Source organism: Artemia sp. Qi Xiang Cuo, chromosome 2, assembly GCF_049724085.1.
Source record: "Artemia sp. Qi Xiang Cuo chromosome 2, ASM4972408v1, whole genome shotgun sequence".
Taxonomy (NCBI): Eukaryota; Metazoa; Arthropoda; class Branchiopoda; order Anostraca; family Artemiidae; genus Artemia; species Artemia sp. Qi Xiang Cuo.
In genome coordinates this window covers 37,338,392-37,365,980 of record NC_142795.1, presented here as the reverse complement: position 1 = coordinate 37,365,980, position 27,589 = coordinate 37,338,392, and the positions used below count along the sequence as shown (strand labels likewise).

Sequence of the window (27,589 nt, the reverse complement as noted above, 5' to 3'; positions counted from 1 at the left end):
ATGCTTGGGTACTCCAAAAGAATTTAGCTCCTCACTGTCATGACAACTGACGCATAAATTTCAAATAAGATCCCCATTATTCTTGTTTCATAGTTCATGAACTTCTCCTTGTCAGCATTCAACGCAACGATGATTTTATCGTGTGCAAATACTTTCCTCGAATATTTCTTTTTCACTAAAAAAAAATGATGCAGTTGGTTATCTTTCTAATGTACGAAAAATACTAATTTAATACCTACAGTTGACTAGGTAGTGTCGATAACTAGTCATATTGTACCACTTGGATAGCCGCGTTATGTCGATGAGCAGCCACAGAGTATCATTGGTACAACCACAAGCATATTTATGTCATTTTTAGACATGTAAAAAAAAGTTGAAAAATGTTCTGGTTGTAGTAATAAATCCAGAAGTAAGACGTTCCTTGATCTTTTCAAACCAACTGCCAAGACCATGGCATGTTATTGGTGAATTATCTTTTTAATAGTCCATTCCATTATCCTTTGATCTTGGACCAAGAGTAGCAGTATAGCAATTAATATCAGGACAAACAAATGCCAACTTAATTTTTTTAAAATTAATTAAAAAAACTTTCCGAAAAATAAGTTTTTCAAAGAAAAGTTTAGGCAATTTTAAACTTAAGCTCAGTAGATACAAATACATGTTAAAATTCAAACTCAAAACGACCAGAAATTACTACTTAAAAGAATAAATTTTTAAAGAATAAATGAAACCCAAAACGAAGAGAAATTAAATAAACAATCATAGAAAAAATCATACAAAAAGTAATAATACAAATGAATACATAGATCTTAAAGCGAGTAATGCTTAGATTTAATATGAACATCAAGCTTAAAACGAAAAAATATAAATAAAACTTAAAACTTTTATTTATACTTTGGGGAAAATATAATAATCATAGGCAGCGCAATCGCGCTGCGTAAGTAAAGAACGATGTTGGCACAATGTATTTTTTTTTAATTTTTTCTTTGGACCAGGGAACTTCGTATCGAAGGAGTTGTCGTAGAAACTTCGAAAAGGACTCATTCGACTGGAAATTGGAGTGTGCTATTTTTAACAGTTGAAAGTGATTGGAAGGCAACTAACACCCCTTTACACCCACTTTTCCCCAAACACATCCAATCAAAATTTTGAGATAGCCATTTTGTTGAGCGTAGTTGATTTCCAGAAAGTATATATGTTTTTGAGGAGGACACTCTCCCACAACCCTCAAGGCAAGGGTTTTAAGTTATGCCCTGGGGACATATAAGAACGGTGTTGGCACAATGTATTATTTTTTTTCCGTTAGACCAGGGAACTTTGTTTCGAAGAATTTGTCGTAGAACCTTCGAAAAGGGTTCAATCAATTGGAAATTGGAGTGGCTTGTGCCTTTTTAATTGTCGAAAGTGATTGGAAAGCAACTAACACCCTTTCCACGCCCACCGTTTTTCGAAACATATCCAATCAAAATTTTGAGATAGTCATTTTGTTCACCGTAGTTGATTTCCAGATGGAAATTATGTTTTTGAGGAGGACAACCCCCCCCCCCCCACAGCCCTCAGGGCAAGGGTTTTAACTTATGCCCTGGGGGCACATAAGCTTTTTGTATTAAGCATTGTCGTAGAAACTTCAAAAAAGGCTCATTTGATTGGAAATTCAAAGGGTTAGTGGCCATTTATATAGTCAAAAGTTATTGGAGGGCAACTAACCCCCCCCCTCACACGCCCACCTTTTCTCCAATCACATCCAATCAAAATTTTGAGATTGGACTCATGCCCTAGGGGCATATGACTTTTATTTAAATCTTTGTCGTAGAAACTTGAAAAAGGGCTAATTCGAATGGAAATTCAAAGCGCTAGTGCCCTTCTTAATAGTCGAAAGTGATTTGAGGCAACTAAATCCTCTCTCACGCCCACATTTTCCCCAAACTAAAACAATCAAAATTTTTAGATAGTCATTCTATTCAACGTAGTTGAAAGTTTTGGAAATTAGATTTTTAACGATGACAACTCCTCCTCCCACAGCCCTCTGGGCAAATGTTTTAAGTTATGCCCTGGGGGTATATAAGTTTTTTTTTATAAAAAGCAATGCTGTAGAAAATTTAAAAAGGGCTCATTCAATTGGAAATTGAAAGGGCTAGTCTCTTTTTAATAGTCGAAAGTGATTTGAGGGCAACTAAACTCCCTCTCACGCCCACCTTTTCCCCAAACACATCCACTCAAAATTTTTAGATTGCCATTTTATTCAACGTAGCTGAAAGTCTTAGAAATTAGGTCTTTAGGGACGACAACCCCTCCTCCCACAGCCCTCAGGGCTAAGGTTGTAAGTTATGCCCTGGGGGCATATAAGGTTTTTATAGAAAGCAAAGTTGTAGAAAATTCAAAAAGGGCTAATTCAATTGGAAACTGAAAGGGCTAGTGCTCTTTTTAATAGTCGAAAGTGATTGAAGGGCAACTAACCTCCTCTCACGCCCACCATTTTCTCAAACCCATCCGATCAAAATTTTGAGATATCCATTTTGTTCAATGTAGTTGAAAGATTTGGCGTAGCTGGAAATTTGGTCTTCTAGGATGATAACCCCCCCTCAGAGACCTCAGTGCAAGTGTTGTAATTTGTGCCCTGTGGGTGTATATAAGGTTTATGTAGAAAGTTGTTGTAGAAATTCCAAAAAGGGCTCATTTGATTGGAAATTGAAATTGCCCTTTTTAATAGTCGAAAGTGAGTGGAGAGTAATTAACCCCCTCTCACGCCCATTATTTCCCCAAAAACATTCAATCAAAGTTTAGAGGTAGCCATTTTGTTCAACATAGTTGAAAGTTCTGGAAATCATGTAGTTAAGGATGACAACCCATCCTCCCACAGCCCCCAGGGTAAAGGTTGTAAGTTATACCCTGGGGGTATATAAGGTTTTTTTAGATATAGTTGTCATAAAAACTTCAAAAGGTACTCATTCAATTGGAAATTGAGAGGGCTAGTGCCCTTTTTGATAGTCGAAAGTGAGTGGAGGGTAGCAAACCCCCCTCTCATGCCCACCATTCCCCTAAACACATCCAATCACAATTTTCAGATAGGCATTTTATTCAACGTAGTAGAAAGCTCTGGAGCTACGTTATGCCCTGGGGGCATATAAGGTTTTTATTGAAAGTGTTGTCGTAGAAGTTTCAAAAAGGTTGATTGGAAATTGAAAGGGCTAGTGCCGTTTTTAATAATTGGAAGTGCTTAGGGAGTGACTAATGCCCCCCTCATGCCCACCACTTCCCCAAACACATTCAATCACAAGGTGTTATATAAGCATATAAGGCATATAAGGTGTTTATAGTAAGTGTTTTCGTAGAAACTCAAAAAAGGGCTCATTCAATGGGATATCGAAAGACCTAGTGCCCTTTTAATAGTCGAAAGTGATTAGAAAGCTTGGCATTTTTATAGTAAAGATCGATGTGGGTATAATTTATTATTTTTTTTGTTGTTATTGTTGTTTAGACCAGGGCCCTTTGAATCGAAGGAGTTGTCGTAGGAACTTCTAAAAGGGCTCATTCGATTGAAAATAGAAAGGGCTGATGCCCTTTTCAATATTCAAAAGTAATTGGAGGGTAACTAATCCTCCTCTCACGCCCACCCTCCCATTTGCCAATTATGTTTAAAAACTAAATTTTGCCTTAAGTCAAAATGCTCTGTGTTAATGCTAATTCCAAATAAGGCATCTCAGCAGTATCCCAAGAACGACTGAGGGTATTATGTTCAAACTTTCGGGCTAATTCTGCTCTTAAAATTTTACCAAACCAAAATAGCCTAAGTATATCCAAGCTATCAAAGAAAGTAAACAAATTTTTTTGCGAATGGTATCAAGTTTTCCATTTCAGGTCAACTAGAGGAGGCATGAAACTTAATTAAACACTACTATTTGTGTCCAGATTTTTAAAAGGGTGTATGTTGTTAAAAATTGATGAATTTTTTTCCAGTATACACATAGCAGGCCAAACTTAGTCTTAAAAAAAGAAAAGATTTAAAGCATTATTTTCTTTTTCCCTGAAAAGACTATGTCAATATAAAACGAACAAAAATTAATTAAAAAAAATTTTTCCACAAAATAAGTTTTTCAAAGAAAGTTAAAGAACTCCATTAAACAAAAAAAGAGCAAAAATAATATCAAAGCGTGAAACTGCCACAAACCCCCATCGATAAACAAATGAAACCCAAAATGAACAGAAATTACAATAAGTAACCGAGTCAAAGCGAGCAGAAATTAACATAAGTTGGGCTCAAAACACCTATGCCTTCCCAAGGCCAGAACATAATTTGCACTTTACTGAAAAAACACAAATGAATATGCATTGTCAGCTTAACATACATATACTGATGTTTGGCAATCAAAATGTTAATATTATTTGAATTATTAAAGTTATAAAAGTAAAAGCATTTATATTTTTCAGTAAAGTGCAAATTATATTCTGGCCTTGGGAAGGCATGGGGGTTAAATAAATTATATAAATTAATAATAAAATATTGGAGCTGTATGGACTTGACTATAGGCAACGCTATAGCGTTGCCTCTGATATAATGCAAGTGTGTATCCTTCCAGTGTACAAAAGTACTTATTGAAAATATATAATAAACTATGCAGTGTCGATGATTTAGCCACAGAATACCACTAATACAGCAGCATAAATAAAGAACTAATTTAAAAAAAGTTGAATAATTTTCCAAGTCCAAAAATTCCAAGTCAGAAAAAAAGAAAATTGTTGCTACAAACATTATTTTTAAATAGTAAAACTCTCGACTAACATGTCTATATCCTTCTCATTTTGTATTTCGAAAATCTTAAATGTGGATTTTCTGGTTTTAAGCATATTTAATGTCATTCTAAAACATATAAAATAGCATTTGAAAAAATTTCAATGTTAAAAAATATAAAAAATGAAAACAAAATTTCAAAAGAAAAAGTTCAAAAGAAAAAGTTCAAAAAATTAAACTTAAAAAAAGTATAAAAAATGGGAAGAGGGGTTAAAAATTTGGAGGGAGGGTATTGGAGGTTGGGGAAGGGACCTTTGGAGGTTGAGGTCTTTTGTGGTTAGGGTATTTGGTGGTTGGAGACCTTGATGGTTCAAATCCATAACCACCTCACTACTTGATTTCTAAGGATTTCTCAGGATTCGTGTGGGTTTTTATATTCAAATTCTTTTTTCGGCGCCTACGACTTTATTAGTTTCAACTTTATGTATTCTCCAATACTAACTAATATTTAATATTCTCTACAATCCTGATTTGGTACTTGTGTATTGTACAGTCTGTACAATCCAAAGCCAAGGAGTGAAGCCAAGTCTATCGACTTGTGAATGGATAAGTATATTCTAATCCTATTCGAACATCTATGCCACGTGGCATGGGAGTTATCATTCCCTCAGACTTACCTTTGATTGGTAAACAATTTTAACCCATTACCTGTTTCATTCAATCCAATATAAAACTATTATTATTATCGTTATCGGGTTTCATCCCGTTATTCAAATCTGTAGTTATCCCGTTATTCATCCGTAGATAACCATCAAACATCAACATAACATAACCAACAAACATTTGATAATTTCCCTGTGTTAATTTCCCTAGGGATGACTTTAAAGTGCCTGTGGGGATTACCATTTTAACTAATTTTTCATTTAATTTGGCTTGTATTTTGTATAATTATGCATACTCTTCAATTTTTTTTACCTTGGCCAAAGCCCAGTCTGTCGTTTTATGCGTTTTCGATCATTTTTATTCGATAATTGTTTTTCGATAATTATGTTCTGCATAATTGTGCATTTTCCTATAATATTCTATCGGAATCTTCCTGTGTCCACGAAATGGCTATATCAATATTTTGACCGGATAGCTTTGGGGAGAGGAATAGCAAAGAGGGGAATAGGGAGGGCTGGCAGCTCACCAGTTACTTTTGACAAACCCCTAAAAGAAACTGAATATCTCTTATCCACAGCCTAGTTTCTCCCTAATTATAGAGTTACCTTAATTAACCTATATTGCTATAATATATGATAAATTGAGAATAATTTTTTCAAGAAAAAAAAATATTCAGGACATAAAATCGACATAAGTACATAACTGGACTAAGTAATATTTGGACTAAATAAGGGTGGAAATTGCTAAAACGTCGAAAAAAGTGTGTCAGTCTAGAATTTACTATGGGACAAAAAATAGGGCCAGGTGAGATGAACACAATTGGAAAAAGACTAGTGCGGCTTGGAGGTACGTTAGATTGGACTAAATAAGGGTAGAATGCACTAAAATGTCAGGAAAGGTCTATTGGTCTTGGAATAGAGTAGGACATTCTACGGGGTCAGAATAAAGCATAGCATATATTACATATGTAAATTAACCTAACCTAGGTACCTACCCCCATAAAATCCAAAAAACGACAGTTTAAATATTGCTAACACGATGAAAACAACGCTTTGAATTCCATTTCTCTATTGCAAATACCCGTTAGCGGGTTTCGTGTCTCGTTTCCTTGATGGAAACCAATTAATGCGTGTGTACCAATTAATGCACAAGTACCAAAAAGCCTTTTGATATTGAAATAGCCTAGGAGATGCCAGAGGAACGTTGGATGCGAATAAATAAGGATGGAAGAAGCAAAATGGTCAGAAAAGGTCTTTCGGTCTTGGAATAATCTAAAAGATGCTAGAGGATGATCGCATAGGATTAAATAAGGGTGGAGGCACTAAAAACCTCGAAAATGTCTCTTAGTCTTGATTTAGGCTAGATGACGTTAGAGGATCATTGGATGGGACTAAATAAGGATGAAAATCACCAAAAACGTCGGAAATGGAGTTTAGCTCTTGGAATAGGTTATGAGATGATAAAGCTACATTAGATGGGAATAAGTAAGGATGGGAGACACTAAAACATTGGAAAAGGTCTTATTGTCTGGGAGTAGGCTAGTGGAGTCTAGAGATACACCAGATAGGACTTAATAAGGCTGGTAACCATTAAAAACGTCGGAAGATATTTTATCGTTATAGGATAGGCTAAAACAAACGAGTACTAAGTTTGTGACAGTCTTAATAGGGTGTCTGGAAATAGAAATAAAAGGTATTTTTAGAAACTGAAGGGAAATAAAATTTCTAGTGTTAAACTTGCACCTGCGTAAATTAGCCTGTCTTAGGAATTTCTAAATACATAAGGAAAGATAATTTAACGACTCGCACGCTGTGTCCCTATTAGGTGTTGTGAGGCACTCGTACTTCCCTATTAGGTGTTGCGAGACGCCCACTATCTCTCAATAGAAAAAAACTGTCGCCGTATGCCTCTATGAAATACCATATAGATACTTCTGGTAAGGTATCCCCTATTCCATGTGCTAGCGTGAAATCATCAGGGTAATATGTCAGGGATCAAAGACTACTGCTCAGGACCACTGCTCAAACAGGACGGCCGTTGAATAGGAAACAGAAGTATTCTTAAAGCACAATACAACTTCAGCATAAAAATTTGGACGCTCAAGAGTGGGCAGCCACCTCAATATACAGAATAATTTCTACTCGTTCCAAGTTTTAAGGTTGCTCCTTATTTTAATTTAAGTATACCTTTTTTATTTAATGTAATCAATTGGAAACCCAAATTTTATAGCAATAGTTTTACTAGGTTATATGGGAAATAATTTCAGGAGCATTGGTACTAGGTGGTGGCTAAATTGATATTAGAAAGTAGATACTAAGTTTAAAACAATACAGACGTACAATTGTTCAGATTCGGTCACTTTTTCAGCCTAAAAAAGTATCTGTTGTATTCTAAGACATTACCTTTTTGATATATGCTCCTAACCTTTGGATATTTCTTGGGAAAATTAGACTTTCAGCTCCAAGCTGTTTCCAAGCTAAGTGAATGTCATGTCATTCAGCAAATTGCTCCAGAAATTCCGTATTTAGTCTCAGTTTGGCCACAGTGAACAGTGTATGAAAATCCAGGAAATAATGAGAATTGAAATAAAAATATGAATAATGAAAGGTAACTTTAAGCTTAAGTATGTGAAAGTCAGTACATTGTACAGACGAAGACAACACATGTTGCAGTTTACTGTGTAAATAAAAAAGATATAGTTTATTGCAGGAATAAAAATAAATATTTATTTCTTATGGAATTATGTTTCGTAATTTAGTGCTCTGTATTGAGTTTATTATTGCATGCAAATTAATTTATAATTGGATCTTTTCCAACTTTATAGTACAGTGATGCATCCATCTGATGATTGTTTCAGAATCTGATTAAAAATAATATAATAAAAAAAAAATAATAAAAAAAAAAAAAAAATGGAACACTGAATGAAAGCTAAAGATGTTTCCCAGCTTAAAGGCTCATAATCCATGAATTTTAGTTCACGATCAGTGATTGAGTATTTTTTTGCACGAGTCTAGGATATTAAAATTTGAATTACCAAAAAGATATGAGTTTTAGCTGCTTTCATAATGTGGGCCTGCACTTGCGCGGAGTGATGCAAATAGCTCATGATTGAAATTTGAAAAAAAAACAAAGTCGCCCATTGGTTTACAGTGGTATTGATAAGTTTTCGAAATAAGGTTTATCTAATTTGTTTAACTTAATATTTTTATAGCAATCCGAAGTGACGATGACAGCTCCTTCAGAACTTGTAATATCCTTCTGGAAATTCATGTATCTCATTTTATGGTGATGATAACGAGAAGATGAAAATAGCATGAAAATAAAGCTTCCATTTTTGTAGTTATTTGTGTCAGATATGAGTTTTGGCCGGGCTACGTTATCGTTACACTTGTGAATAAGATCAAAATTGCATATGACACATGCTCCATTTATGCATCCTGTGTGTAATTTTTCAAGTTGAATATTGTTCTTCAATCATAAAATTTATGATTGACCAATCAGAGTATAAGACATAGTTGAATGCTGTTCTTCAAGCGTAAAATTTATGGTTGACCAATCAGAGTAAAGACATAGGACGTAGTTTTTTTGTGAATAATAAATATGAAAGATTGAAACAGCAGCTCTTTTATTTGTTAGATGAATCAGATAAAATATACAAGGACGTAGTATCTGTAAGGAATATGTTTGACCAAGCTAGTTTTGATGCAATATTTACAAAGTTCACATAAAACTCAAAATGAATAAAAATAAATTTTAATTAGAGCTCTGTAAGATAGGAAAATTTCAATGCGAAAACTTGCAAATACTTTATCTAAAAATGGTTATGGAGGGTCCTTATAATTTTTTATGTGGCCAATTCTTTGAAATTTTAATTTTCTGCTTCCGTAGTACAAGTGTTACCTTAAAATAAAGGAAAAATACATATGGAGTTTATAAATCTTGACTTTTATATCGACAGGTATGGTGTGGTTCGGGCAAAAAGGCTTAGACATATTTTGAATTCTCGATTCTAAACACGCTGCTCAAAATAATGCTACTAGCTGGGTTTTTATTTGAAAACTGCATTTTTGGGGAGACCACTAGTAGGTTAAACAAACAAATATTTTTTCCCCGTTTTTAGCCGGGTTTTCGATTAGCACAAAAATGCTCAACTTTTTCATTAACTATATTACTCGACCTTTTGCCTTCCCTATGTTTTTATTCTTTACCAAGGTTCTAACTAAAGCTACCTTTTACTTGTGTCTCAGGTTCAAGCTGGAAGTCGTCTCTGACAAATAAAGTTTAAAAGCATAAACCGTCTCGTGCTAGCTATAGTTAAGCATCGCATAATATTATTTAAAGGAATTCTAGGAAGTTGCGATGTTCTAGTAATATTCAAAAACAGCGAAGGCTTAAAAACCATGAGATTATCTTTATTAAATTTAAAATTGCAGTAATCCTTGAACTTAAGGAAAGAAAATTCTTTCCACTGTTCGTTAGTAAAGCGACAAGGAAATTGCACATTTAGTTACCCTCGTTTCCCTCTTCTTTACGCTTCTTATTCTTTTGTCAATTGCGCTTGTAACTGGTGTGAAAAGTAAATTTGCCATAAGGTTAAAAAAATTATCTTAATTTTTTGGAAGGTTCATTTGTTCAAATGCTGCAGTAGCCTGCTTGAATAAAAAGGAGGTATCCTACAGCCAAAACCATTGTTAAAAATGAAGCAAATAATTTCTTCTGCGCAAAAGCAATCCGTCTCTTCATCATCTGACTTATTTTTTCGAATAGCAATAGTAGCCTATGATAAATATACCGTAAATAAGGAGCTTCCAAGTCATTGGAAGCCTAACAAACCTAACCAAATAGAATTTTGTTTTTTTGCCTGGCCAAAATAAATAGAATGAGAGGCGACAAAACACAAGGATGATTGGCTGAATCTTCAATACCTTACTTATACATTGTAAATAATTTATCGAGCCCCTTTGACAATCTTGTAAGGTAATTCCAAATTTGTGCTTAGGAGTAGTGTACACTTTACTAAGTCAAATCAATAGCCTAGTTAAACCTAAGGCATTATTGGGCTCATTCAGGTGCAAAAGGTTCAGTTCAGTGAGATACTGTCCAGCTTTATTTTCTGCTTCTGGATAGGATTATGAGTTTTATTCTAGGTGAAAGGCGCTTTGTTGTCTTGGAGAGTAGGTCAGTGGTCAGCAAAGTGTGGCTCCAGAGCCACATGTTGCTCTTTGATCCCTTAAGTATAGCTCCAGCACAAATACCCAAAGGAGCTTCCAAGTCATTGTTTCTGTAGAGAAAATTTTAGTTTTTATATTTTCCTATGTTCAATTTACCTTCAATTCAATTTATGTTCAATCTAAAAATTTAACCTGTTGCTTATTTGTTGCTTAATATTTGCTTACTTGCTTATTTGTGAAAAACAATAAGAAAAACCAACTGCTAAGCAATTGTTTCTCCAGATAAAACTTAAAAACCAAACCCCAACAGAAAGGTTGAAAGTAGAAAAAACCGAAGAGAATAATAAAAACAAAAAGAAAACAAGAAAACTGAGAATTGAACCAGGGAACTAACTTAATCAAAGAATCACGTAGTTGCATCACCAGTAAATATTGGTCAGTAATCAAAATAAGAAATAGATTCAAAGTTGCTATAGACAGTTTAAAAGTTGCTATGGAAGGTTTTTATCTACCAAGGTTTGTAATAAACTCAGTTGAACTCATCAAGCTTAAGCTATTAGTTCAATCTGCTTTTCTGAATCAAATTTGGTTCTCAGGATATTTAAAAGATCCTGGCTAAAAAAAGAAAATGTATGAACTCTTTTTTTGACATCTATGAATCGTTAAAAAAGGCAGAAAGAGTCACAAAACCCAAAATATAATTTTCAGCTTTTCCTCTCCTCTATATATTTCTTATGTCACATAAAACCTATTTTCGGTTTACCGCAGGTGGACTATCGCGTGGTAGGCAATTCAGGAATCTATGACAGCGGCTTTTGAAACTTCGCAATAAATGTCTTGAATCTGTGACGTTGTTTCCGACTTCCGACTATTGATCCACAGGGGAAGTCTCGTTTTGCAGATTTTTCAGAGGCTAGGAAAATACTTGGAGTGGGGATATAAACAAACACTTAGGTTTATTTCTGGATTGCGTCGGTATTGATTGACACTTAAAAAAGTATATTCCTCCTAGGGTAAACATTTTTTACGAGTCAATTAGAGCTACAAATGGAGGACGGATGATAGTTGCTTCCTAAAATGACTTCGAGGTAAATCCAACCTATACAAAGCTTAAGCTAACAAGACTCAAGACATAGAGTACTCCAACCAAGTAACACTTGACAAGGCAAAATTAAACCTAACAAACCAAAACTAGCGAGACTCAGCCCGCGCAAAAGGTAGTCCGAAAAGAATTAGGTTGCCAGACTACTCATCATCATGCGGTTTTGAACTAGAATCTACATGGGATCGGCTTACTTTTATGTTGGCTGAGTAATACGAAGGCTAAATTTTGTCCGTTTGAGTTTTGCCAAGATGAGTCATGAATAGATTAACATTTGTTAGGGGAAAATTTTGCTGCTACAATGAGTTTTTATTATAAGATTGAACTTTCCAAAAGTTTATTTTTGTATGATTCGTGTTAATGTCTTTCGTTTGGACATTATCTAGATAGAGTTTTTTGTGTGTGGAATTTTGCTTGCTTTTATTTTAGTACGATTGAGTTATGTAGTGGTTGATTGCATTTATTTTTTAGGGAGGGGGGCTTATTTTCGTCTGATAAATTTTAGATGATTCTAAGTGGGAGGTTTCTCCGGGGTGGTTTTCCGTTGACTATATGACGAAGCCTACATGTCATAACCGGTATATGTTATATGTCATTGGGAGTGGAATGTGAGCAACAGTAATACTGTTGATCTGATCTTTCCCCCCAAAATATTCTTTTTTTTACATGTTAATTTTAACTTTTTTCATTTTTCATTAATGACTTGAATTTTTTTCAGATTATTTTTATTTCTAGAATTTTATTTACTGGGATTTATTTTTCAGGGTTGAGCTTTGCTAGGTTGAAAAATGCTCGAATTGAATTTTGCCTGAGCAGGCTTTATGGAACTTTTAGTATTTGCTGAGTTGTAGTTTGTAAGAAAAGTTTTAAGGTCAAGTTTTATCTGGGTTGAATTGTCTCTGCCTATTGCGATACTTTGAATATTTTACTGAACAATAGCACCCGCAATAGTAGTAATAGTGGTCCTCAAAGTTTCAAATTAATATCTTTAGCCGTTCCAAACATGTTACAGTGTCCCCCTCTGATGGCTTGGATGCACACAGTGTCTTTTGACTTAGTTCAGCGTCCCCCTCAATATTCCCTGAAGTTTCACCTTAAAACTCTTAGCTTTTTTGAGCGCACCCAGGATCAAGCACTCCTCCTCCCAAGTGTTAGTTGTTTATATAAACAATGGGCAAATCGCACAATTCATAATTAGCAACTGCAAGTAGTCGAAATCGCAAGTAGCTGCAAATGCAGGCACAGTAACAACAGAAGCAGTATTGAGCCTGAAAGTTTAAGGTTAATACCCTTCCTGTTCCTAAGATATTCCTAAGATGTTCCTAAGATATAGATACGCCTTTTTGATAACCTTGGTAAACATAATGTTTTGTTTATTTAGTTCAACTTATCGCTCAATATTCTCCGAAAATGGGCGAATTGCATAATCTGTATTTCTTGCTTCAGTGGCTGTGGGGGCATGACATCCTCGGAGGTTCAATTGTTAGACCTTTTGACTATTTGAACAAAATTTCTTTTCAAAATTTCTATCAGTGTTGAAGAGAGGACATATAATTTTTGCAAGAGGACCTCCAAAACATGGAGGACATCCTCCAAAACATATAATGAAAATTGCAACTTAATGCCCTCAGCCTTTCCTTAGGTATTTCTGATCCAACCTTTTGACAACCCTCCTCCATGAGGTGTGTTGGTTTCGTTCGACATCCCCATCAACATTCATGAAAGTTTCACTTCAATATCCTAAGCCTTTTTGGAAACCCAGGATCAAACATGCAATCTTTTCCCAGTAAAAAACCTTGAGTATATGCTTGAGGGCGACTTGTATAGCCAACAGCCCTTGCCCCAGGGGATGTGGGGTTATATCATCCCCGGAGGGATAGTTATTTGATCTTTAGGGTATTTTGAACAAGATGGCTATTTTAAAATTTTGATCAGAATTTTCTGGGGGGGGCAGCTAAAAATAGCACGGAAGGGGTCACCAGGTGCGCCTTTTTGATAAACTAGATGCTCATAGTGTCATTCGATTTAGTTCAACATGCCCCTCAAAATTCCCCCAGTTTCACTCTAATATCATTTGTCTTTTCGGACACACAGAGAATCAAACATTGCCTTTTTTTTCAATGACAAATCATACATACCAACAATGGGAAAATCGAATTATTTACAATCCTTGTGGGGGTCCTGACATCCTCGGAGGCACTGTCATTAGACCTTTTGAACAAAATGACTAGTTCAAAATTTCAATCAGTGTTGAGGGGAGGAGCCTCTAAGAATAGAAATAAGGAGGGGGCTGGTCGCCCTCCGATCACTCTTCCTCAACATACCCTGAAAGTGTCAACCTAATACCCTCAGCTGCTCCTTAATTATTGCTAATGCGTTTTTTTTACAACAAGCTTGCACATAGAGTGTTTTGATTTCGTTCTACATTAATTCAATATTTGCTGAAAATTTCACCCTAATCTCCAAAGCCTTTTTGGAGACCCATCCCCAAACATGTCCCCTTTCCATAGGCAACGTAATAGCATTGCCTAAGTAACGAGTGAAGTGGGCTCTATGTGTTATTAAATAAAAAAAAACTAGTTTTTTTTAACTTAAAGTAAGGAGCGACATTAAAGCTTAAAACGAACAGAAATTATTCCGCATGTGAAAGGGGCTGTCCCCTCGTCAATGCCTCGTTTTTTACGCTAAATTTTTTATTGTTTAGAAAAAATATAGCTGCGTGACAGAGTCAAACTGTAGCGCAAAGAGCGAGGTATTGAGGAGGGGACAGCCGGAGGGGGTTACGGGGGACGATCTTTCAATGGAGGATGTTTCCTTCGGGGAAGGGACATTTCTATGAATGGAGCGCCGGATTTCCCGGCATTATTTAAAAAACGATCGAAAATTAAGCCCCCACCACCAGAAAAAATCCCCCCTGAAACATGGGTGCACTTCCCATTAACCAATACTATATCTAAATAATAGGCAAATTTTAAAGCTTGCAGCCCTTCCCCCGGAAACTGTGGGGCATTAAGTAATCCTTAAAGACATATTTATTAGATTTTTGACTATGCTGAACAAAATGGCTCATCTCAAAATTTTGATTGGTTGACTTCGGGAAAAAAATGAGCGTGGGAGGGGGCCAAGCTGCCCTCCAATTTTTTTGGTCACTTAAAAAGGGCACTTGAACTTTTAATTTCCGTTCGAATGAGATCTCTCACGATATTCTACGACTAATGGATCGATGCAATCACCACTGGGGAAAAAACAAAACAAAAAACAAACAAACAAATAAACAAGCATCCGTGATCTTTCTTCTGGCAAAAAATACAAATTTCCACATTTTTGCATGCAGATAGGAGCTTGAAACTTCTCACTTTGAAAATCACACCATCAGTGATGGGATTTTCATTAAAGTTCTATGACTTGTAGGGTTTTTCCCCCTTTTTTTGAAAATAAGGCAAATTTTCTCAGGCGCGTAACATTTGAGAAGTAAGACTAAACTTAATGAAATTTATATATTTGAAATCAGCATGAAAATCTGATTCTTTTGATGTATCTATTGGTATCAAAATGGGAAGGGCGATTGAGGAAAAGGCAATATCTGCATACAATATCTGCTACTGCTTCTACTGTTACTACTGCTACTAACTCTCGTATTGCTGCCAATACTGCTACTACTACTACAGCTACTACTACTACTACTACTACTACTACTACTACTACACTACTACTACTTCTACTAATTCTACTACTACTGCTACTACTATTACTACTACTACTACTACTACTGCTACTACTACTACTACTGCTACTACAACTACTACTACTGTTACTACTACTACTACTACTAATACTATTACTACTACTACTACTATTATGACTTTTACTATTGCTACCACTACTACTAAAGCTAAGGGTATTAAGGTGAATTTTTTTTTCTTGAAAACTACTTCAAGAAATTTCTCAAGATTGGCGTAAATCATTCTTCAAAAATGCCCAAATCCCAACTAATTTCAAAGAAATGGTGGCAAATGCGAGTACTTAATCTCCCCGGTCTTGGACTAATCCACTACCTTGCAGATAATTTGAACATAAAAAACAACCGGACGTAAGCAAGGTGTCCCAGGATGAAACTCCCTTGTTCAATGCAAGAGCTTGGAGCCCAATACCAAAAAAAACTTTCTATGAGTAATAAAAAGCTTAATAAAATAAAAATGTTAATTTTAATTTTTAGATTGATGACAGCTGTCTGTAATGCATCCATTAAGACTAGGAAGCGTTAGCTCGACAACAGAACTAAATCCATGGCGAGTACTGTTTCCTTTCAACGTCTTGCTAGTTGGACTAACAACAGGTACTTCATTTCAGTTTTTGTAGAAACATTTGTTTTCTTTGGACTCAAAGAAATTCATATGATGAATGTTTGTTCTTATACATCGATCTGAACCTTCTTTGAATGACTTTTATCTTCTTTGAGTATTATTGCAATACGAAACAGGCGCCGAAAGTTCTCCCGGAACGCTACTTATATGGGTTAGAGTTAGGCAAAATTTACATCTTCTCATGCATTAACAAGCAAAAAGTTAAGAAGAACAAAACAAAATAGTTCCTTATTTAGATTATGATAACTGCCATGTCATAACAATTTCGTTTTTCTTCTTTAAAGATAGTAATAATATCATTTGATGTTGGAACCTTTCTGACTTTCTTCCTATCGTAATCTATAGCAAATATTAGTATTTGTACCCCTACAATCATTTGAAGTTACAGCATGAATAGCCAAAACTCTGAGTCTTCGATACTTATAGCAAACCGAACTATGAACTCCAATTCCCCTGCTGCAGCCGAATCCTAATTGCAGAGAGCTTCCGAATCTAACTAAGATGAAGTTCCGTTAACAGGGTACTTTTGCTAAGAGGATTTTTTGACTGCATATACTGTTGCTCTTTTACATATTATACTGGGGGGGATATCTGAACCTAGAAATTTCTAACTCAGAGATTCAGGTTAATTAGCACTATTATTGGCTTTTATAAAGATTCAATTCATTAAGTCGGAGTTCTGTAGGCTGTAATACAAATATCGATGTTTGAAAATGAGCATCAAAATACCGATATTTTTGACAATATAAATGGTTCAACGTTCATATCGGAAACCGCCCAACACACTCTTGCGAAAAAGATGCAGCCTATTTACAGAAAATATAATAGAAAATTCATCAGGGTAACAAAACTGGAACACGAGAGACAAAAATGAATGTTTTCATGCTTTTGTTCGGGGGGGGGGGAATAAAAACATTAAATTAAACATTAAAAATACATAACATAATAAAAAACCAAACATTATTTTGATGCCCAAAACATAAAATAAAAATAAAATATTGGAAACATTACTACTACTACAACTACTAGCAACTCACCACAGCACCAAGCCGCTTGGGGCCAACACAGCTACGCACACTCTTCCTCCACCCCAATCTATTCAAAGCCTCCCTCTTTACACCCTCCCAGGAAGTTCCATTCAAGCATCCTCAAACTTACAAAACCTGTAGAAGTTTATTTATTTGGCTCATACTTTCTAGGATGCTTAACTCATCGGTATAATCATTAGCTTAACTCCAGTAAAGTTTTTCTTCCCCATTTGATTACATGTTATCCCTTTGCCTTTCCTGTGCTCTTTGAGACAAAGCCTATCAATCAATCAATCAATCAACCTTTTATTTTTAAATAAATGAAGAAACGAAACAATTAACATGAACATTTCGACTCAAAGCAATGCTTATGAGAGTCACACCTGATATTGGTAAACAAATTTATATATATTGGTAAACAAATTTATATCAAAATGATTCATATCAATGAGGATAAAACACAGCCTTGATTAAATCCTGATTTGATACGAAACGAGCTACTAACCTCAATTCCCAACTTAACCGCAGCAGTGCTACTTCAATGTTTTTGTCTGGTATACCTTACAAGGAAAAGACCTTCACTAAAGTTCTTCTGTCAGCTGAGTCAAACGCTTGCTCGTAATCTATAAAACTGATGACTAAAGGTGTTAGATGACTCGGGCACTTCTCAATTGTTAACCTAAGAGTGAAAATTCGGTGGAGACATCCTCTACCCTTCCCAAAACTGCACTGTTATTCTCATAAAACTTTATCTACAGTCTGTCTAAAAAGTATCACCATACTAAGCAATTTGCTACCTACAGAAACCAGGCTAATGCCTCTACAATTACCACACTCACTCTTATCATACTTCTTATACTGGGCTTTAATAAGGGTTTTCCTAAAAACGCTAAGTACTTCCCCTTGTCAAAAATTATATTCATAATCTTCAGTAGCTTATTTCTAACCTAAAAGCCACCGTATGTAAGAAACTCATTTACCTCACTATTGGCACATGGGGCCTTATTTCTTTTTAATCCTTTTAGTATTGTCACTAATTCTTTCGCAAAAAATAAAACTTTCTTCACATCCAAGGTGTTAAAAACTTTTTCCTTTTCTTGTAGCTCTATCCCGGTTTAGTATATTCTCAAAATATTCTGCCCATCTCTCTTTAACTCTTTCCTTATCAGTAATTGTGGCCCCGTTCCTATCTTTGACTGGTACAAGTCCAGAGTGACTGCTCTCTTTCAATTTGTTAATATGCCAGTAGAATATTTTACTATTATGCCGTCTAGCTGGATCTTCCAGATCCTTGGCAATTTCATCCACCGGTCTCTATTTCACACGTCCTTAGTTTACATTTAAATACTATCTCCTCTTTCTTTACATTCCACTTATTTTCACATGATCTATCCCTCAGATAATTCTTATACAAGCCCCTTCTCCTCTCTATTAAACATAAAGCCTTTTCACTAATATTCCTAGTTGCACCCTTATTTTTCTTTCCTGAGATATCATCAGTAACTTTACAAATTATTTTCCTAAAACTATTCCATCCATCATTGTTAAATTTTAAACTTTTTAGTTTAGTATTCAACTGTTCCTTGAAAGTTTCTCTCAAATTGTCATCCAGGAGTCTACCAACATCATAACTTTCCGGAAAGTAGTTAACCTTCTGAAATTTCACTTCGAATTAACCCTAGACATGACAAAGTGCTGGTGGAGGGGGAATTGAGTCAATCATAGGCCACGCCTATATATTATAGGCCACTGTCTCACCAAATAGATTTCTTCACCTATAAAGATAGAGATTCTAGTATGCACAAAAATAGTTATTCTAAGAAAATAATTGGAAATTACATTCCAAAGACTAAATTTTTAAATTTTCCACATCAGGTTAATAACATTTAAATTGCCATGGCAGTATTTCTCAATGTAGGCTATCTTTATTATTTGATTGTACTGACGGAACCAGTTTTTAGAATTTGCCAATACAACTAAAAAGTGCTGAAAAAGAAATAAACATACAGTACATGCCAAGGCGTTGGCAATGCTTAGCCATAGTAAAATGGATCGGTTTGAAACAGTATTTTGCTATCCTTTAGTAAGAACACAAGTGAGAGAAAAATGGTATCGGCTGCAATAGTGGTTGTTCTTGGAGCTTTAATTGTTATTTTCCTAGTTTTTATTATTATTTTGAGTGCTTTTGATCTGTAAAAAAAATAAGGTGAGAAATTTATTTTTACATTTGACTAAAAGTATTAATGTAAATTTAAATTGAAGATGAGAAAGCTTGAAGGATATCCTTGTCCTTTGTAATGCACTATCATGCATTTGCTAATAATGCAATGTCGTCGCAGTATTAAGCTGGCTGAGGCGGACACACCGACAATGAGGTCTTTTACGGTCCATCACTCCCTGTTTTTAGCTTTTTCTTCAATGATTTAATCCAATTTTTACAGTCACTTTTCAGCCTATTCTGGCTTATCCAGCTTCCCCTCCCTCCAGGGATCTATTAGCAAAACTATTATAGGATGTTCCCAAACATGTGTTTTCTATCAGAAGCAACGCTGTGCTACAGCGTTGCCTATATAAGAATTTTGAGATGGCCTTTTTGTTCAAAATAGTCCAAAAGTCAAATAACTATAACTCAGGGATTGACACACCTCCACAGACCCTGCGACAAGGACTCTAACTTATGCGAGTTGCCCATTGTTAACATAAAAGGTTTTTTTCAGAGGCAACGCATAGCGTTGCCTGTACTAAAGAGCTATAAGGTTTCAGTATTTTTTTTCCAGAGGCACTTGATATGGAAGGGGTGGTCGTATAGGCTTCGGAATATTCAATTGAAAATCTGATTCTCTAGTGCCCTTTTTAAGAGTAAAAAGTAATCGGAGGGCAACGACCTCCCATCACCAATACGTCCCGCAATTAGCTCTCTTTTCTCCAAATACATATGATTAAAATTTTGAGATAGTCATTTTTTTCAAAATAGACCAAAGGTCATATAACTATAGTTCCAGGATTGATAAAACCACTCACAGCTCGGGGGCAGGGCTGTAAGTTATGCAACTTGCCCGTTGTTACGATATAAGGTTTTATGGAAGGGGTGGCGTAAAATTTTTGGAGGAGGCTCATTCGATTTGAAGCCAAAAGCTTTTCATCCCTTTTTAAGATTCAAAAGTGATTAAAGGGCCACCCCACCCTCCGCACCATTTATCCGGAGGGCAACCACAACGCCCCTCAACCCACCCATTTTCTCTCCAAATGCATCTGATCAAAATTTTAAGATAGCCGTTTTGTCCAAAACAGTCCAAAGGGAAAACAACTATGCCTCCACGGTTGAGATCCCCCCACAGCCCCCAAGGCAATGATTGTAAGTTAAGCAAATTGCCCGTTGTTAATACGTAAGGTTTTTATATAAGGGGTGGTCGTATAAACTTTGAAGGAGGGTCATTCAATTTGAAACCGAAATTTCTAGTGCTCTTTTGAAGAGGCATAAGTGATCAGAGGGCAACCAGCAATCCCATGCTCTATTTTCCCCAAATATAGACCGACCGAAATTTGAGACTGCCATTTTGTTAAAAATAGTCCAAAGGGAAAATAACTGCCCCCAAGGGGTGACAACCCCCCCTCCCCTTCACAGCCCCTGGGACAAGGGCTGTCAATTATGCAAGTTGCCCATTTTTAACATATAGGGTGTTTATGGAAGAGATGGTCGCATAAACTTTGGAGGAACACATTCGATTGGAAATAGAAAGTTTTAGTTCCCTTTTTAAGAGTCCAAAGCGATCGAAGAGTAACGCCCCCCTCCCAACGCCCTTTCCCCCCAAGTGTATCCGATCAAACTTTGAGACAGCTATTTTGTTCAAAATAGCCCAAAGGCAAATTAACCATGCTTCCAAGTGTGAATCCCCCCCCCAAGCCAGAGCCCCTGGGACATGGGTTGTAGCCATTTTGTTCAAAATAATCTGAAGGTTTGTAGGATTAAGAAGGCTGAGCTTACAGAGTCACGACGCTGAACCCATCCCAAACAAAATAACGTCCAAATCCCGGGGCAAAGATTGTAAATTAGTATATGCAATTTTCCCATTCGCAGGATATATCATTAGAAATAAAGGAACTCGTTGAATCTGGGTGTATTCGAAAAAGCTAAGCGCATCAAGTTGAAACTTTGTAGAATGTTGAGGGGTACGTTAAACTAAATCAAAAGGCACTATATGCATCCAGTTTATCAAAAAGGAGAACATGCAATATTTTAAGAACGGCTGAGGGTATTAAGTCGAAACTTTCAAGACATGTAGAGGGATTTTGAAACGTGGTTGGAGGGCGGCCCGCCCCCTCCAATACCCAGTTTGTTACTCTCCCTCCAAAATCATTTGATGAAACTTTGGAATAGACATCTTGTTGAAACTAGTCAAAAGCTCAAGCAACTGTGGCTGTGGGGATTACATAAGCCCCCACAGCTTTGAAGAGGGATGCCGAAAAAAATAAAACACACTTTGTGAGTGCTCGCTGTCAGAAGGACGTATAAGCAATATTTAATGAGCGGCTGGGCGTATTAAGTTTAAAATATAAGGGTGTGTTAAGGGGGATTTTGAAGTGCCATCCGAGGGAAACCAGCAGTAGTGTTGTAGTAACAGTTCCAAAGGGGCAGTACCAATACCATACAACGGGGCAGTCCCCCTGCATTCCAACGGGGCAGTCATTCTAACGGGGCAGTCATTCCAACGGGGCAGTCATTCCGACGCGACACATATTCCATCATTCCAACAAGATATTCCCCTCTACCCTTCAACATGACAGTCCCCACACCTACAATCAAGACTTATACATGTATCATATAAAAAAACGACGCCTATAAAGTCATATCTTCGGTTGTTTTTTTTATGTTGTAATTATAATCAGCTTACCATGAAAATTCGTGCTGTTCACAGTACAATGATTTGGTATTAAATTTCATGTTTCTGATAGAGTCATGGCTGTTTTCATACACCGATGGTTGTTTTCCTGGTATGGTTATATGAAGTTGATCGTTACGAAATATTTTCTGTTAAGCAATATGTTAGGCGTGGTTTTTTTAATATGATACTGATAAAAAGTTGTATCATTGCGTAAACTAACTCAATTGGCGAAAAAAGGTATAGCATTGGCATAACTATGCAATGAATGATCTTAATTGGTGATTGAATAATAGGAGTGAAACAGAGCTAGATAACATTTTTAATTGGATTGTATGAAGGTGGTAAAAAAGGGTTAAACTGCTTACCAGTTAAGGTAACTCCGAAGGGGTTACTAACTCATAGGCAATTTATTATAAATTTGGAATAGCATCGTTAGCATCGATCTATGGAAATGATTAATGATAACAAAATGACATTGTGACTTGACCTAGCTTCACTTCTCGGATGTGTTCTGTATAATACACAAGTACCATTTGAACAGTGTTGTCAATATAAAATATGCTCTAACATTGTAGTATACTAAAAGTTGATAATAATAGAGTTGTAAATGCCAAGAAAAGAATTTTAATAAAATAATTCGGAACAATTTTTAGAAATCCTTAGAAATCTTTAAAAAAGTGAAGATGAACCATTTTAAGAAAGTTTGTTCAAATGATAGTGTTATTGTAGCATTGAATGCTGACAAGGAGACGTATTTGAACTATGGAACAAGTATAAGTGGTAGCACTATCGGAAACGTGCATTGTTATTGTCATGATATGCGTGCATTGTCATTATAGTGAGGAATTAAATTTATTCGGAGTACCAAAAAAATTCAACTCTTATGATGGTGGATATGCGAGATTAAGATCACCGGAGATGATGGCACTCAAAGAAAATGCCAACATAAAAATAATAGTTGATGAAGAGGGGCATCTTCTTGCTAGTGCTTGTGGTAACATATTACCCAGTGTTAAGCCCTATCATCAGCTTTTGGGTATTAGCATTCAACGGAAGGTCAAAAGAAGACAGGCGTACTCTTCTACTAATATCATAAACCATATCTTGGAGTACCCAAGAATTTCAATTATTCACATTCTGGATATGCGAAAGTATCATTACCAGAGATTATTGCACTCAAAGAGAATGCCAACATAAAAATAATCGTTGATGATAGAGGACAACTCCTTGCTACTGTTGCTGGTAACACATTACCTACTGATACATCCTATCGTCAGCTTTTGGGTATTACCAATCGAAGGAAGGTCAAAAGGAGAAAGGCCTACTCTTCTACTAATATCATAAACCATATCTTGTCTACGTGCCGGAACTGTTACATATGTTAAAATAATGTTGTAATAGACAGTGAAATTGGCGGAAAAATAAAAAGGGCATTGATAGAAAATATCACTAAGGAATATAAAGATGAATCAATGAAGAACAAAGTGCTAGCAAACGTTACTACCATCATTGATCAAACAGTCAATGAATCAAATAATACCAAAGACGAAACGCATATTAAACCTGTCGGTGACATACCAGTAAAAATTGTGTTTGACTCAAAATGGAATAATGATTATTCTACTGATTACGAATTAAGAGAGGACAATAGCTACAGTATCAAGAGAGAAAATAGTGAACTATTTTACGGAACAGATTCAAAACAACCAAAGTTGTTCATGGATATGAATAATGTATAATAATATATTTTTTGTATTCATATTCTACATCACATTATTTCATTAAAAATATATTATGCATTACATTGATATGTGTTCATTATTTTTAGAGTATGCTACCATATCAAACGTTTAGAATGTCTATTGAAACATCGGGAATGTAAGGAAAAGAATTTGCATAGATCATATGTCGGAAAGATAAGTTAAAATGGGGAAAATCTAAGTATCAGAATGAATAAATTCCTTATCAACACCTTTTGTCGGATAGGTCAGGATAAAATTGATAGAATCTAAATATCAGAGTGAATAAATTCTATATCAACATCCTTTATCGGATTTGTGGGTTAACATTATCAAAACCTAAGCGTCAGAGTGATGAAGTTCTGTATCAACATTGATAACATTGATAAAATCTAACTATCGCAGTGAATAAATGTCGGGATAAAATTTATAAAATCTAAATATCAGAATGAATAGATTCTTTATCGACATCCTTTGCCGGAAATTTCAGTTAATATTATCAAAACCTAGGTGCCAGAGTGATTAAATTATTTATCAACATCTATTGTCAGACACATGGAGTAACATTGACAAAATCTAAGTATCACAATAATTACATTTTTTCTATCAGTATCTTTATCGGATAAATTGAATAAAATTGAGAAATATAAGTATCAGATTGAATAAATTCTTTATCAAAATCTTTTGCCGGATACATCGGATAACATTGTCAAAATCAAAGTATCAGAGTGAATGAATTCTTTATCAACTTCTTTTGTCTATTACATCAGGTAACATTCACAAAATCTAAGTATCAGATCGAATAAATTCTCTATCAACATCCATTGCAGGATATGTAGGTTAACATTATCAAAACCTAAGTGTCAGTAATGAAATTCTGTATCAACATCCATTGTCAGATACATGGGATAACATTGATAAAATATATCTATCAGGGTGAATAAATTCTTCATCAATGTCTTTTTACAGATACGTTTGATAGCACTGACAAAACTTAAGTATCAAAGTGAACAAACTCTTTATCAACATTCTTTATCGATATCATTTGTCGGATATGTTGGATAACATTGAGAAAATCTATATATTAGAATGAACAAATTCTTTATCATCATCCTTTGTCGGATATGTCAGATAAAATTGAGAAATTATAAGTATCAGAGTGAATGAATTCTTTATGAGCATCTTTTGTCAGATATGTGGGATAAAATTGACAAAGTGAAAGTGTCAGAGCAACTAAATTCTTTGTCATCATCATATGCCGGTTACATTGGTTATCTGGAAAGAATTGACAAAATATAAGTATCAGATTCAATTAATTCTCTATCAAATTCTTATGTCAGATATGTACGATAACATTGAAAAAATCTATGTACTAGAAACAATAAATTCTTCATCATCGTCCTTTTGTAAGATATAACTGGTAAAATTGAGAAAGTCTAAGCATCAGAGTGAATAAATTCTGGATCAATGTCTTTTGACAGATACTTTTTCTAGCTCTGATAAAATTCGAGTATCAGAGTGAATGAATTCCTAATTAACATTCTTTATCGATATCGTTTCCTGGACAAGTCGGATAACATTGACGAAATCTATGTATTAGAATGAACAAATTCTTTATCAACATCTTTTGAATGATAGGTCAGGATAAAATTGATAAAATATAAGTATCAGAGTGAATAGATTCTTTATCAACATCCTTTGCCGGAAATGTCAATTAACATTATCAAAACCTCCGTGTCAGAATGATAAAATTCTATATCAATATCTATTGTCAGATACATGGGGTAAAATTGACAAAATCTAAGTATCAGAGTGAATAAATTTTTTCTATCAGCATTTTTGTCGGATAAATCGGATAAAGTTGACAAAATATAGGTATCAGATTGAATAAATCCTTTATCAACATCTTTTGCCGGATACGTCGGATACAATTGTCAAAATCTAAGTATCAGAGTAAATGAATTCTTTATCAACTTCTTTTTTCTATTACATCAGGTAACATTCACAAAGTCTATGTATCAGAGTGAATAAATTCTTTATCATCATCCTTTGCCGGATATGTAGGTTTACATTATCAAAGCTTAAGTGTCAGAGAGATCAAATTCTGCGTCAACATCTATTGTCAGATACATGAGATAATATTGACAAAATATAACTATCATAGTGAATAAATTTTTTCTATCAACATCTTTGTCAGAGACATTGGATAAAATTGACTAAATCTAAGTATCAGAGTGAATAAATTCTTTATCAATGTCTTTTGACAGATACATTTGATAGCACTGACAAAATTCAAGTATCAAAGTGAACAAACTCTTTATCTACATTCTGTATCAATATCATTTATCATTTAATGCATAAATTTTATATCGACATCTTTTGTCAGATATGTCGGATAAAATAGACAAAATCTAAGTATCAGAGTGAACAAATTCTTTATCAAAACCCCACGCTGGATGTACAGATGGCAGCACAACTGATATTTACCTTCGCCCGGGTACCTACAACCAACCTACAATATCGCCCCTTTTTTCCAAATAACTGCATTCAAGTTAGGTTCATTTAAGTTCACTTAGCGTAGCGCGCCAGACTATATAGATTTAGTCAATGTTACCCGACGTATCCGAGAAACGATATCGATAAAGAATGTTAATAAAGAATTTATTCACTCTGATACTTGAATTTTATCAGTGCTAGCAAAAGTATCTGTCAAAAGACATTGATACAGAATTTATTCACAGTGATACTTAGATTATCTCAATATTATGAGGTATATCTGACAAAAGGACGATGATAAAGAATTTATTCTTTATAGTACATAGTTTTGTCAATGTTATCCGACATATCTGACTTGAGATGTTGATAAGGAATTTGTTCAATCTAATACTTAGGTTTTGTCAATTTTATCCGGATAACCGATGTATCGGACATAAGATTATGATAAAGAATTTATTCGCTCTGTTAATGATCCAATGCTAATGTTGCCTAAAACAGTTCACCATGTTCTCTCTTGATACTGTAGATATTGTCTTCTCTTATTTCATAATCAGTAGAATAATCATTATTCCATTTTGAGTTATACACAATTTTTACTGGTATGTCACCGACATGTTCAATACGCATTTCGTCTTTGGTATTATTTGGTTAATTGACTGTTCGATCAATGATCGTAGTAACATTTGCTGGCATTTTGTTTTTCATTGATTTATCTTTATATACCTTATTGATATTTTTCTATCAATGCCCTTTTTATTTTCCGCCAATTTCACTGTCTATTACAACATTGTTTTTACACATGTAACAGTTTCGGCACGTAGACAAGATATGGTTTATGATAATAGTAGAAGAGTAGGCCTTTCTTCTTTTTACCTTCCGTCGAATTATAATACCCGAAAGCTAACGATTGGATGTATCAGTAGATAATGTGTTACCAGCAACACTAGAAAGGAGTTGTTCTCTATCATCGACGATTATTTTTATGTTGGAATTCTCTTTGAGTGCAATCATCTCTGTAGATAATACTTTTGCATATCCAGAATGTGAATAATTGAAATTCTTGGGTACTCCAAAGAAATCTAAACTCTCACTGTCATGACAACGCACGCACACGTTTCCAATAGTGCTACCACTTGTGCTTGTTTCATAGTTCAAATACTTCTCCTTGTCAGCACTCAATGCTACAATAACACTATCATGTGAACAAATTTTTACTGGGGGGTCATCCACATGTTCAATATGCATTTCATCTTTGCTATTATTTGGTTCATTGACTGTTTGATCGATGGTAGTAACGTTTCCTGGCACTTTGTTTTTCATCGATTCATCTTTATATTCCTTAGTGATAATTTTTAGCAATGCCCTTTTTATTTTTCCGGCAATTTTGCTGTCTATTATCACATTATTTTTACAC

The 27,589-nt window shown here is 35.0% G+C and overlaps 1 protein-coding gene across 1 annotated transcript in view; it reads left to right on the top strand.

Moving 5' to 3' along the window:
* The first annotated feature begins 7,903 nt into the window (after window positions 1–7,903).
* Window positions 7,904–27,589, top strand: part of LOC148955194 (cubilin-like) — a 232,136-nt gene continuing 212,450 nt past the window's right edge. Inside the window, exons 1-2 of the mRNA XM_089106517.1 lie at window positions 7,904–7,999; window positions 15,882–16,001. Coding sequence (XP_088962643.1) covers window positions 15,952–16,001 — 50 coding nt within the window. The 5' untranslated portion in view covers window positions 7,904–7,999; window positions 15,882–15,951. The remainder of the gene's footprint in view (window positions 8,000–15,881; window positions 16,002–27,589) is intronic.